This window comes from Bidens hawaiensis, unplaced genomic scaffold (genome assembly GCF_021521415.1).
Source record: "Bidens hawaiensis isolate Kalapana, Puna unplaced genomic scaffold, B.hawaiensis_p1.1 tig00005061_1, whole genome shotgun sequence".
Classification (NCBI taxonomy): Eukaryota; Viridiplantae; Streptophyta; class Magnoliopsida; order Asterales; family Asteraceae; genus Bidens; species Bidens hawaiensis.
The window spans coordinates 42,597-55,659 of NW_027491322.1; the positions used below are offsets into that span (position 1 = coordinate 42,597).

Consider the following 13,063-nt stretch of genomic DNA (forward strand, 5'->3'; position numbering starts at 1 on the left):
TGGCTTCTGCATAGAACGCCTTCTAAATAACCCTTTATAAAAAAAATTCAATTTTAAACACCATGTTATTGAACCAGTCTTGAACCTACACCAACTGTAACATACAGCCCCTCATGCAAACCATCATTGTCCATCTAACCCAAAAGCATGGTGTCACGCCCGCTGTATGAACAAACGGAATTCGGAAATCAGGTCCAAGAACACAGAACTTTGATCTCAAACAAGACCGACTCTTTCTATTTATTATAATTCTTGACACCAAATGCATAGCCCTAACCGAATAGCCTTCTAAACATACTTTCTATACTTTCAAACTAATAACTCGATAAACTCGCAAACAAATAAACAAACTAAAGAGATAACTCAAAGTCTCTAAGCATTCAAAGTTTCAAACTAATAACTCGATAAACATAAAACTAAACACTTTCACTTAGCCCCTCAGCTTTCTCGATAACCCGTTACAAGATATTGCTGTATTACAAAACAAAATTATTAATTTAGGGTTAAAAGTCAGTGAGGCATTTCAACAAACACCTTACGGGCACTAAATACAAATTTGCTTTTACAAGCCAATAAAAGATACCGATCGAGATCTGACCTCATGTTTTGCTGTGAGATGATAACAATTAATTAATGTTTGATTGATCGTTCTTGTCTACGTCGCCGGTGACCGCGACGGTGAACGTGAGTTTGTTTGGAGAAATTGGGATATAAATGTATTATTATTATTATTATTATTATTATTATTATTATTATTATTATTATTATTATGTGCTTCATTTTTGTTTCTTACTAGAAAAACTATGGGGCTATGGGATTTTTTACTTTTCGTAGCCCACAAAACCATGATAACAAATTAACAATTAAGAATGTGGCGGTACCGAAAATCTATTGTTATCGAAATATTTAGTTTGTTACGGGTACTTAAGGTAAAATTCGGCAAATATCGGTATCTTATCGTACAGATATCGAAACTCAAAACTTAGGTATCGATTCGATACCGATAGTATCAAAGCGGTACTGATTTCGGTACCGTTACTAATACCGAATTTTTTATCCCTATGCGCTTTCTTTAGAGGTGCATAAATTACCCAACCAGGAATCGGTTCTTACCCGTACATGACCCACGGGTACGGCCTGGTATTGGGTTTCTCCTCAAACATGTGTCTGGACCCGACCTTGGCCGCCGGAACCGGTCCCGACCCGACCCGACCCGAAACCCAAAAAGAGGCCCGGAAACCCCGTCAAATATCCGATTATACCCGAAACCGGTTTCCTACCCAACTTGGTTTTGATTTTTGTTGCCATACCCAGAACTGGTTCCGATCCCTAAAAAACTGGTTTTTGCACCTCTAGTCGTGGTGGTGTTATTTTGAAATTTGAATGGTTGTTGTGTTTATAGGTGCACAAACCTGTCCTTGGGTCGGAACATGACACGGGTAGGAACTGAGTAGCGCTTAATTGGGTACATCTGGAACTGGGTAAGAACTGGACCTTGATATGAGGGGTGGGATTCAATACCAAATGGAACCGGTCCAGATAGAAACCGGTTTTTGAATGGGGGTGCGAAACTGGATAAGAATTATCGGGTATTTTCGGGTTTGAACCGAGCATGATCCCCACTGGGTAGGAGCCAGAACCGGTTCCGGGTCGGATACGACGGGTAAGGTCTGGTACCAATTTATATGCTTGTGTAATTTGTAATGATAAAAAACAAGCACTTGCAAATATTACAAATAAAGCTGTAATTGACCATTAAAGGTCCATTATACTACGTATATTGTTTATTATGTTTAATAAAATTTGTTGCTTAAATTTTCAAAACTAGTATATTTATGTAATTTCTTTTGACTCAATCCATTTTGACTTGTCATTTTCAAAGTTGACCTTTTTTGAAACCCAGTGACTAATAATTCTAGTTCCGTCACTGGCTATACAAGTGACTCTTTTATTTAAACAACCACTTGAAAACGTTTAAAACACCAATTATATACTTTTAGCAATATAATCAAGTCTTTTTATTTGAACAAGCACTTGAAAATGCATAAAATACATCATCACTAACTTTGTATTCACTTTTTCCTAAAATGCGCACACGCATTTATTATCACCTTTTTTTTTAACATTGTTCAATTAAAGGGTGAAAAATAATAAAAATTGTATTTATATATAAATTATATTATTATACATCCACGCCTTGGTAAAAATGCTTTGCTTGTTTGGGCAAAGGTGTCATTCCACCGTAACTATAGATGACTTTCTCATCAAAATCACGTTGACTTTGACCAATTGCTTCCTCATGTCCGTTGACTTCTTGACTTTCATCTGCCCTTTGCACCATTTTCCCATCTTTGATGTAATCTAGTGCGAACATTACCTAAACGAATGAAATGATCAATAATATCATCTAGTACAACTTCCAAAGGTAAGTGAGAGTATATGGTACAACTCATCGTCGTCGTCGTCATCATCGTCATCGTACTCACTATATCCCACTAATAGCAAAGCTATGGTAGGGTCTGAGGAGGGTAAGATGTAGACAGCCTTACCTCTACCCCGTAGGAATAGAGAGGCTGCTTCCGGTGAGACCCCGACTCGATAGTAGTTTTGCATCAAGCCTTGGACATAAGACACATAACACTCAACCATCGGCACACCGGCTGATTGGTGCATATATCCTTGTCTTTCGGCTATTAACGCCACCACATGATGCCTGATTAACCTTCCGCCACTTTTAACTTTATTTTCACGAGATTAGTAAAATAACGTCAAAATTAGTGTAATTTCACTTTTGTCCACCCGATGGTTCACACATATATATGGTAAAACTGTACAAGTCAATTACACATAGTTTACCTCCTTCATGGATAATCTTATACGTGGATCCTTGCATACACAATTTAACGCTAATTGCATCATGTTCACCATCTGATTGATGTCATATTCGATTCCAGGATCAATCAACTCGGAAAACCTTTTTTCCTTTACGAGCGAATTAGCCTATGAATATAGGTTGTTAATCAGAGCTCATTCAAGAAAATGCATTGTAATTTGCATTATTATCAACACAAAAGTAATTAAGTTACCCATTTTATTAGACTTAGTCCTTCTAGTCGTGTGTCCGTTGGACTCAGGCCTGTAACTAGCTGCCATAGGATCATTCCAAAGGCATAAACATCGGTCTTGGTAGTGGCTTTCCCTCTTTCTCTATATTCGGGTGCTAAATAACCTAATGTACCGATTATGCAATGGTTGGACGAGCTACGTGACTCGTTTTTCATGCTTGCTAGCCCAAAGCCTGCGATCTTTAGAAAAAAAGAAGAATAAGTTATCGAGTTTGTTTGTATCAGCATCTAATATTAATATATCTGGCCCATTCTTTAACAAATGAGATGATTTAGGTATTTTAGTTTCTTTGACTCGGTGTACTCAAATTATACACTACATTAAGATGCGTCGTTCTCAAGAAAACTTGTTAACTTAGAACTAGTCTATATGTGCCAACAGCCCAACACCATCCATCACCACTATATGCCACGGCCACCTCCAAATGGATGTCAACGCCACCACAGTCATCAGTGGAGAACCAGGAAAAAATTTCATAGGGATCAAAAGAGGGTCGATGTTAAAATTCATAGGGTTGGTCGAGATTTAAACATTATACACCTTTAAAAATATTTCACAGGGTTGGCCGACCCTTACACTTATATATAGTGTAGGTCCGCCTCTGATGGTCATACTTCATTGTCTACGGTACTAGCTGTCAAAAATAGAATATAGCGTGTGAAGTCATTTTGATACTTTTTTTTTTCTTAAATGACCAATTTCAACCAATGCGCATTTTGATCAGAAACCTTTTGTGACTTGAAAATAGACTGATACTTTCTAAAATAACTCATTTTAAACCGAACCTTTGTGAGGCCTAGGTATTAGTGTACACCACATACAAGAAAGGGTTGGTGGCTTACCAGTGGTTCAAAGTCACATGTCAACCATATTTTTTTGGGACGCATATCTCCATGGATTATCTTATTCTCGTGCAAATAGTACAATCCTCTGCATGCACCAATAGCAATTTTAATCCTTTCTGGCCATGCCAAAGGTCTAGAGTACTGATCTGTTATATCATGTAACCAACCTTTTAAAAACTAACATGTGAAAATAAATAATAAATAACAAATGCACGCATACTCGAAAAACAACAATCTTACGCGATAGATGTTGATCTAGCGAACCATTGCACGCGTACTCAAAGACCAACAATCTTGCGTTTTCCTCCAAACATGCTCCTAACAACATGATCACATTCTCGTTTCTTGTTTTTTCAAGTGCTTGCATCTCTGACATGTACTTCTTCATGTCGTGTTGCACCTTAACGATGACTTTGAGTTTGATACGTCTGAGGATCCCATGAAAAACAAGCTCGTTTTCTCCCCGGTAAATCAAGTTTTCAGATGATTAACGATTCGTTGCATCCACAAGCTCCAAATAGGAAAAGTTTCGAGGTTGCTGCCATTCATCCCCCAACATTGTGCTTATCATACATAATATATTAGTTAAGAGTTTATTGTAATTATCTTTACCATAATAATTATAATAACTACGGGATATCATTTTATTATGTATACTTTGTAATCATCTTTATTGTACACCTATAAATAGTTTATTATCAATAATATATAGAGAAAAGTTAACGTACAACTGAAATTAACATGCTGATTTTGAGAATCAAGTAGATAATTATATATACAAGTAGGATAATTAAGTAATTACTCTATGATGTAGTTACATAATTACTCTACTTGTATGCATAATTACTCTACTTGATTCTCACAATTAGCACGTTAATTTCATTCGAATTTGATACAAACCCATAATATATAATACCTTACAGGATTTTCATTACATTTTGTACATTGCTTCTTCTCAAGTACTTGTACTCTCTCCTCTGATATTGGCGATAGGGTTTCAACATGATCACTTGCAGCTTCTTCGAGAGAAATTTCCCGCTCTTCCCCGTTTGTTTCTTTTAGAAGCGTTGACATTTGATTTATCGTGTCGTCTTGATTATTTCCTTGCATTATTGAATCGCTAAAGCTATTCCTTGTGCTCGTGGAACTTGTACCTTATATTTAAGTTTATGTTCTTATTTTCTATACAAAAGAAACAAAATCCAATAAAAGTTAAACTAATTCTTTAAATACTTACATGATGATCCAAGTTCAATGCTAAACAAATCTTCAGGATCATTCTCTGCTTGACTAATAGAATTTTGGTCATCGCGGTATAATAGACGTGCCGTTCTTGATAGCCTTGGTCCTCTTATTTGTATAATGTCATCATTTCGTTTCGTTGTCGATATCCCACATGAAAGCTTCTCTAGGAAATACGTCTTGTCTTTCTTCATTGTTTTCCTGAAATCAGAAAATGTAAATTCAAAAACAACATTTCAAATACTTTGTAAAACATGGTGAAGTATATGGAAGTTATAGCTTTACTCATCAATAATCACCCATGTTGCATTGATTTCCTTGGATGCTTCTACCACAACATTCTTCAGTATAGGTCCAGCCACCACTTTGATTTTGAACTCAACCTATTACACATATGTTAACTGATAATGGTCACATAGATATCTTTATACATGCTACCAAGTTAAAGAATATGATGTGACACTAAGAAGGTGAAAAAAAAGCATTATAAAACGGCGAGGAGAGAGAAATATTACAAGGGAAAAAGAAGAGAGAAAGGGTGATACGTGTGAAGATGATGACATGGAAGAGAGAATGTATAATATAGAGTATGACCAATAGTGATGCGTTTGGATGATGTAAACGTGCATTTGGAAGAACTGCATTGGAGAGGGGTACATTTAAGGGTGATGTTTGTATCGAAGTGCACTGTATTTGAAGTATTGTGAGAGGGAACGAGAGGAAAGAGAAACAATGAGTCAGAGAGAAAGCGATGGACAAGGTATGTGGCACAAGTTACGTTGTGGTGACAATGCATTAACCCTCTCCCATTGAGCATGGATTTAGGATACATATGATTTAGTCAAGCTGGGCACGGTTATAATAGCACTTAAACATACTTTCATAAAAAACCAGATTAGTGATTATTGTAGTTGGCTCATCCCCATTTATCGATTGGTTTAGGGTTAGTATGGTTTTTAAATGCGTTGTAGTACTTTTGTTTATAGCTGATCAATATTTGATAGCGGAAATCGCCAAATGGTCATTTTAGCCGTAAGTTTGACAAAATGGTATTGACTTTCAAAATTTCCCTATCAACTAGTGTTCGACATGCTTCCTTTAGCGCAACACGGATTCTTCAACAACCTTTTGAAATTGACTAAGGAAAACCATGCATGACATATGAGATTCATGTTGGTGCTAGGACCCCAACAACCACCAACTTGCCGAGACGTTGCAGTCCCAAGTCAAATCTTAGTTTTCAAGAGATTGTGGCGTAACGAATTGAATATGTTGCGTCTGGTGTAGGAGTGTAACACGTGAAAGCACCTAGTTGACTGAAACATTTTCTTATTTAAAAACACGTCAAATAATATTCATGTTAAAGAATACGGCTATTTTGTCAAATTTATCGGTCAAAATGGTCATTTTGAAAATTATCCATATTTGACAATACTTCAAAGTTTCATTACTTCGTATCATTATTGTACTAGCTTAACCATAGCATATTACCTCTAGCATTTCGTATAGTTGTGATACTTGTGCAAGTTCCTTATCTTTGTCGTACTCTTTCTTCTTCATAGCGATTTCATCATCGATAGCCTTTTGATTTACACCAAACATTGAACTATCAAGTCTCATCATGTATCCCACTACAATTACAAAGATTTATCTCATTTCGGCATCCGAAATTTCATATATCCAAATCAAACCTAAAACTTTAATTAGGAATTTAACAAAACTGGTTAAGATGTAGACATGGGTATTTTGGTCCTTTTAGCGATATATACAAACCAAAAGTATTAGTACTTTTTATGTAGGATTCCAAGCGAACCGAGCCGAGCCGCTCACGAGCTACTTGAGATCGGCTCGTGAAAAGCTCAACCGAGTGAAGCTTAAACGAGATCAAGCCTGAGTTAGAGCCTAAAAAAAAGTTTGTTTAATAAAAGAGTCCGAGCCCGAGATTCATTTATCGAGCTCGAGCTGGCTTGCGAGTCTATAGGAGCCTATTATCTACATAATTTTTATTTAATATATATGTATTTAATACCATCTATTATATATAAAGTTATGAGAAAAAACTAAATAATATACATGATTTTTTATACAAAATTATAATTGAAATATATATACATATATAAATAATTGTAAATATATTTAACGATTAACTAATAAATAGTAAACAGCCCAAATTCAAGCTTGAAAAACTACATATGAGCCGATCTTGAGCTTTATAAATAGAGGTGCACAAACCGGCTTAAAACTCAAAACCGGTTTGGGTTGAAACTAGTTCAGTTTTGTCAACAAAAGTCAAAACCGGTTTATAATCGGTTTCGGTTCAGGTTGAAACCAGTTCCTTACCATGTTGAGTTTGGTTTCCGTTCGGGTTTTGATCGGTTTTGGTTTGGGTTTTGACCCGTTTTTGCCCGGTTTCGGTTCGGTTAACCGGTTTGAAACCGGTTTTGTTGGAGAAAATTACAAACCGGTTTACGGTTTCAAACCGGTTTTTACATAATCGGTTTTAGTACGATTTTCGGGTCAGTTCGGTTAACCGGTTTATTTGCCCACCTCTATTTATAAATAGAGCTTGAGCTCTATATATGTAAGTCAAACGAGCTGGGCTCCTAGTCAAGCTCGGGCTCAGCTCATTACACCCGTGGAATAAGTTCTAGGAACATACTAGGATGTTGGATTTGATGAACAACAGACAGAAAAGTAAGCATATCTCCAGGCTTCAATGAGAACTTATCAAGAACCAATCTCACACAGTTCACTCTCACTCCTCTAGATGCATCATGAGCCAACACCACCCTTTGACTATCACGTTGGCCTTCCATTTATATATGTTACTGAAGTACAATATCTAGAGTGCAACTACCAAAGAAGACTGTACAAGTCATATATGCAGTGATGTGTGTAACCAATCAACCCCGCTAGGAACGAAAGAGGAGATAAAGAAAAGAGTGTTGGTGGTTAAATACTAGGAATGAACATTGGTGATTCCTAGGAACAAGAATTAAGGTTTGATATTTTGTTGAAATATTTAATGATGCCACCTATGAATTTCTCTTGCTAATCGCTTTCATGTTTATTCTTAGGATTCTTCGATAATTTTATCGTTTTAATATGCTTCGCTTTCTCGTTATGTCCAAAAAAATTCGAGACCAAACAAAAACGTGATAGTAAATAGACCCAAACTTGTGCTACGCAACAATAAGAACGTGTCTTCAAGGTAAATATCAAAAATTTGTTTTCGGCTTGTATGGGTTGGGCCTAGGATACACACGTTCTTGATCCATTACAGTATTCAAAAACGGTTGGCCCACAGGCCTCCCATATCTTTCCGTCCGTCTTACATTCAACCCCTCTCCTTTTCATACTGTCTCCCAAATATTCATGTTGTAAATGTTCTTAGTAAATTACAATACATGGAAACGAAATGCTACAACTAAAATAAATCAGTTACAAGAAACTAAAATAAAATGAAACGATAAATGGGGCTGAAGATTCGTGTTTGACACGAGTCCTGTAAAACAGACTGAGGAACTCCCAACAGTCACGAACCCCTTGGAGTGCACGCGCATGCGGTGCGGCGCAAAAATCACAGTTCGGACAAGAGTGTGTGAAGGGCAAAGTGCGTCATGGAGATAGTGTGGTTTCTTCTAAAGGGGATACCCAGTGAGGAGTGCTCCTCCTTGTATACGACTCGTATAAGGGCACTTGATGTCCGAATAACCTATATGATGTGGAAATAGCCTATGCCAACCAGGTATTACCGAACTACTTAGAAACACCAATGTGTTTACCCTAAGTATCATTGTGGGCACTAGGGGTGTTCAAAAGAATCCAAATTATCCATATCCGGATAATCCGAAATTTCGAATATCCGAACCTCGGATATCATAAAATTCGGATTCAGATAGCATTTTCAGGATTTTTTGGATTGTTCGGATATCCGAACCATCCGAAATATTAACTTTAATATTTTTTAATTTTAATTTATACACCTAAATATGAGATGAAACCCTAATCTTGTAAACATAACGGATGTGTTTCTGCACATCTTCTCCAGTCTCCTCTCCATCTTTCTTCTCTCTTTCAATCTTTCCACCCACCACGACTCCACGAAACACCGTCGCAGAGACGCTGACCGCCATGAGACACCGTCGTCCATCGCCACCTTCAGGCTCCAGCCCTCATCTCACTTCTCCAAGACTATCGTCCGTCACCACCTTCGTCTCTCCAGTCTCCATCCACAATAAGGTATTTTAGTTACTATTAGTTTGTTAGATTGTTAATTACATATTATTAGGTTGTTAATTACATATTTGTTTCAAAGATTTGTTGGATTGTCAAACTTGAATTCTTGAGTTGTAATTTTTTTTTCAAAACATTTTTTTTAGATTTTCGAATATCCGATTCACTATCCGATTCAAATATCCCAAATTCAAATACCCGAAACTTCAAATATTTTAACTACTCAAATACCCGGTTTCGAACACCCTAGTTTATACAACAGTAACCCCCAAAGAACTCTGAAGAAGCATGAAATGAATCTGACCTGATCCAAGACAATGTTCCTCGGTGTTCGAGATAAACGAACCACGACTTCATCTTCTTCTCCGATAGTTCGAGACCTGCCATAGAAATATGGGGGGTGTGGAGGTGACTACTAAGAAATCTCGATGATCTCTTGTTTACAGACACAAAAATGGTTATGGTGGTGGCTCTTATTGAGAACCCTCAACAACCCTTAATAAGGAGGTGGAGACCTCCTTATATAGGGAGCCTCATGGCCACCATCATGGTACCTTAATGGGCCTAGCCCAGTTAGGGTTACCTCCACAAAACCCCCTCAGTCCAATAATATTGTATTAGTCCATATAATAAAATAAGCCAGACATAATAAATTAAGGTCGTAAGCCGGATTTAGTACCATACCCCTACAAGCCCCCCAAGTCCAGTGTTGCTCCTAGGCGTGCAAGGTTTAGGTGGAGCGCTGGACTTCATAAGGTGTGTTAGGATATGAGGCGGTTTTTTCCCCTTTCTTCGGCCTTATCTATATTGTCTTTGAGTTTTGAGAGGTTTTTTCCATGATGGTGACATGTTGTGATCCTTATGATAATAATGGTGCACTGGCATGAATAAGATATAGAACACATCATAACAATAGTGGCGCGGGGCCTGATAAAAGATAGAGTGCACATCTCGATAATAATGTAATGCAACTTGCGCGCGAGGCAACTTACGAGCTATAAAAATAATGAAGCTTGCGCGCGAGGCGACTTACGACCTATAAATAATGAAGCATGCGCGAGTTGCGGCTTATGAGCTATAATATGATGATAATGACTGGCCCACAAGGGCCTCTTCTACGCAGGATGACTATCCCAACTTGTTTTCAAAATAATAATGGAGGCACAAACGGCCAGATAATAATAATAATGTCATAGGTGCTTGTGCGACTCGTAGCCGAACCTGCAAAAACATATCAACTAAAAGTGGATGTATTACAAGGTTCCCATCCTCGGGCAAATTATGAGGTGTGCCCAACCTACGTTGGCGCGTGGCCGTTTGGGATATTATTAGGCTCCCGACCTAAGATTCGGATGTCTTCCATCGCGGTAATGTAGTGGTGGTATACCACGATAGTCCCCCAGTTCATTGCTGCTAAATAATGTTAGGAGCATTGAACTTGTAATAATAAACTTGTTAATAAAGTTTTAATCACATGGGCGGATGAGGAGCTGTTATGAAAAATTGGAAATAATTCCTTCCTCTTTTAAATCTTTTTGCCTCTGCACGTTCCTGCCACCATTTTGAACATTTGGGATGGTTGCATGGAGTTCGTAATTGCCGGAGTTAGCGTTGAACTTCAAGAAGGTCGCATGCATTCCGCGACGGCGGAGTTTTACCCACCGGATCAAGTTGGTGGAATGTGATACACGACTGTGCGCAAGCATCATGGCGGTGCGCATGTAGAGTGGCGGAAGGGTTGATCTGCGACTGCGGTGGCAGAATGTTGATCCGCGGTGGAGCGCATGCGGCGCGGCTTGTATTCCACCCTGCTATAGTGGCGCTGTTGCGTTACAGTGGCGCTGTTGGTATGCTAGTGTGTATGTGATCCGCGGTGGCGGGTGTTAATCCGCCGTGCCTGTTTTTGTCCGCCTACGCGTATGAGAAAGCGGTTGACACGCCGTGAACGGATTACAAATAACAAGCATGGTGGTCTTCGTGATGGCGGCCTTCATGTCTTCCCACTTGAACAGTGATGCGGATGCAAGAAACCAAATTTTTGGAGGCGCCCATCCATAATGACGCGGTGTTGTTCCGCGACGGCGCCCACGCATGTGGCGCAGTGTTCTTTTGTGACGTGATTGCGTAGTGGTCATCCGCAAGTATGATGGTGGTGTGTTGTTTAGCGATGCGCATGCACGGTGGCGAGGTGTTGGATCGCGGTGGTGCGGTGCTCGGCGTCAGCGCGCATGCGTGATGGCGCGCTGCTGCTTCATAGCGGTGGAACTCATGCATGGTGGCATGCACCATGGCGGCCAGATGGTTATCCGCGGTGGCGTGTACGCGTGGTGGCGCAATGACATTACCCGGTGGCGAGGTTCACTTGTCGTGGCGCGCATGAATGTTGGCATTGTATTGAACCACGGCGAGCGCATGCGCGGTGGCGGAGCGTTGTGCCACGGTGATCATCACAACTTGCGGCTTGCTTACCGGAGCAGGAGGCGGCGTGGACTCTAATTGCCCGCCATGTTTTTGTTTTTTCCGGTGATAGGTTTTTCAATGAAATTCTTGGATAATGATAAGAAAATTGGAAACTGGACCCACCGGGTATTTAGGATCCTACCTCCACTAGTCCCCCTAGTCCAGTGCTGCTCCTGGGCGTGCAAGCGGTTAGTTGGAGTTCTGGACTTATTAGGAGTGCTTGTACGGTTTTTAGGACCCGGTGCTTCCCAAATGTACCTTTTTGCATATGTATACTTTGCTTCGGGTTATAAGAGGTTTAATCATGATGGCGTGTTGAGCGGAGCGGAGCCGCGTTCGGTCTTGTATTCGACGCGAAGCCGTATGGGTTTATGAGGATTCGCAACCTTTAAGTTTGGCGCGCGGCCGATGGCCGTATGGGTTTATGAGGATTCCCAACCTTTAAGTTTTGCGCGTGGCCTTATGGTTTTATGAGGATTCCCAACCTTTAAGTTTGGCACGTAGCCTTATGGGTTTATGAGGATTCCCAACCTTTAAGTTTGGCGCGTAGCCGTATGGGTTTATGAGGATTCCCAACCTTTAAGTTTGGCGCGTAGCCGTATGGGTTTATGAGGATTCCCAACCTTTAAGTTTGGCGCGTGGCCTTATGGGTTTATGAGGATTCCCAACCTTTAAGTTTGGCGCGTGGCCGTATGGGTTTATGAGGATTCCCAACCTTTAAGTATGGCGCGTGGCCGTATGGGTTTATGAGGATTCCCAACCTTTAAGTATGGCGCGTGGCCGTATGGGTTTATGAGGATTCCCAACCTTTAAATTTGGCGCGTAGCCGTATGGGTTTATGAGGATTCCCAACCTTTAAGTTTGGCGCGTGGCCTTATGGGTTTATGAGGATTCCCAACCTTTAAGTTTGGCGCTTGGCCTTATGGGTTTATGAGGATTCCCAACCTTTAAGTTTGGCGCGTAGCCGTATGGGTTTATGAGGATTCCCAACCTTTATGTTTGGCGCGTGGCCGTTTGGGATATTATTAGGCTCCCGACCTTTATGTTTGGCGCGTTGCCGTTTGGGATATTATTAGGCTCCTGACCTTTATGTTTGGCGCGTGGCCATTTGGGATATTATTAGGCTCCCGACCTTTAAGTTAGGCTCCCGACCA

General features: G+C 39.7%; 2 protein-coding genes across 2 annotated transcripts; both read right to left on the bottom strand.

Moving 5' to 3' along the window:
• Positions 1-2,182: 2,182 nt before the first annotated feature.
• LOC143628660 (receptor-like serine/threonine-protein kinase At1g78530) lies at positions 2,183-4,359 on the bottom strand. Its single transcript, XM_077098188.1, has 5 exons — positions 4,236-4,359; positions 3,969-4,117; positions 3,087-3,305; positions 2,857-3,000; positions 2,183-2,377 (listed from the first exon to the last, which is right to left on the bottom strand). The coding sequence occupies exons 1-5, from the start codon at positions 4,357-4,359 to the stop codon at positions 2,183-2,185; spliced, it is 831 nt and encodes a 276-aa protein (XP_076954303.1).
• Positions 3,096-8,029, bottom strand: LOC143628720 (uncharacterized). Its single transcript, XM_077098224.1, has 8 exons — positions 7,873-8,029; positions 6,705-6,844; positions 5,499-5,596; positions 5,209-5,414; positions 4,888-5,125; positions 4,204-4,534; positions 3,969-4,112; positions 3,096-3,305 (listed from the first exon to the last, which is right to left on the bottom strand). The coding sequence occupies exons 1-6, from the start codon at positions 8,027-8,029 to the stop codon at positions 4,459-4,461; spliced, it is 915 nt and encodes a 304-aa protein (XP_076954339.1). The 3' UTR covers positions 3,096-3,305; positions 3,969-4,112; positions 4,204-4,458.
• Positions 8,030-13,063: the final 5,034 nt, after the last annotated feature.

Excerpts from the sequence above, each read along its gene's own strand:
- LOC143628660 (XM_077098188.1), bottom strand. The coding sequence starts at position 4,359 with ATGAAGAAGTACATGTCAGAGATGCAAGCACTTGAAAAAACAAGAAAC. Across the intron at positions 3,306-3,968 it reads CATGTGACTTTGAACCACTG|ATCGCAGGCTTTGGGCTAGC; the intron begins GTAAGCCACCAA and ends TTTTTTCTAAAG. Across the intron at positions 2,378-2,856 it reads TAAGATTATCCATGAAGGAG|GTAATGTTCGCACTAGATTA; the intron begins GTAAACTATGTG and ends TCATTCGTTTAG.
- LOC143628720 (XM_077098224.1), bottom strand. The coding sequence starts at position 8,029 with ATGGAAGGCCAACGTGATAGTCAAAGGGTGGTGTTGGCTCATGATGCA. Across the intron at positions 6,845-7,872 it reads TCATCAAATCCAACATCCTA|TGGGATACATGATGAGACTT; the intron begins GTATGTTCCTAG and ends TTGTAATTGTAG. Across the intron at positions 4,535-4,887 it reads TGTAATGAAAATCCTGTAAG|CACAATGTTGGGGGATGAAT; the intron begins GTATTATATATT and ends ATGTATGATAAG.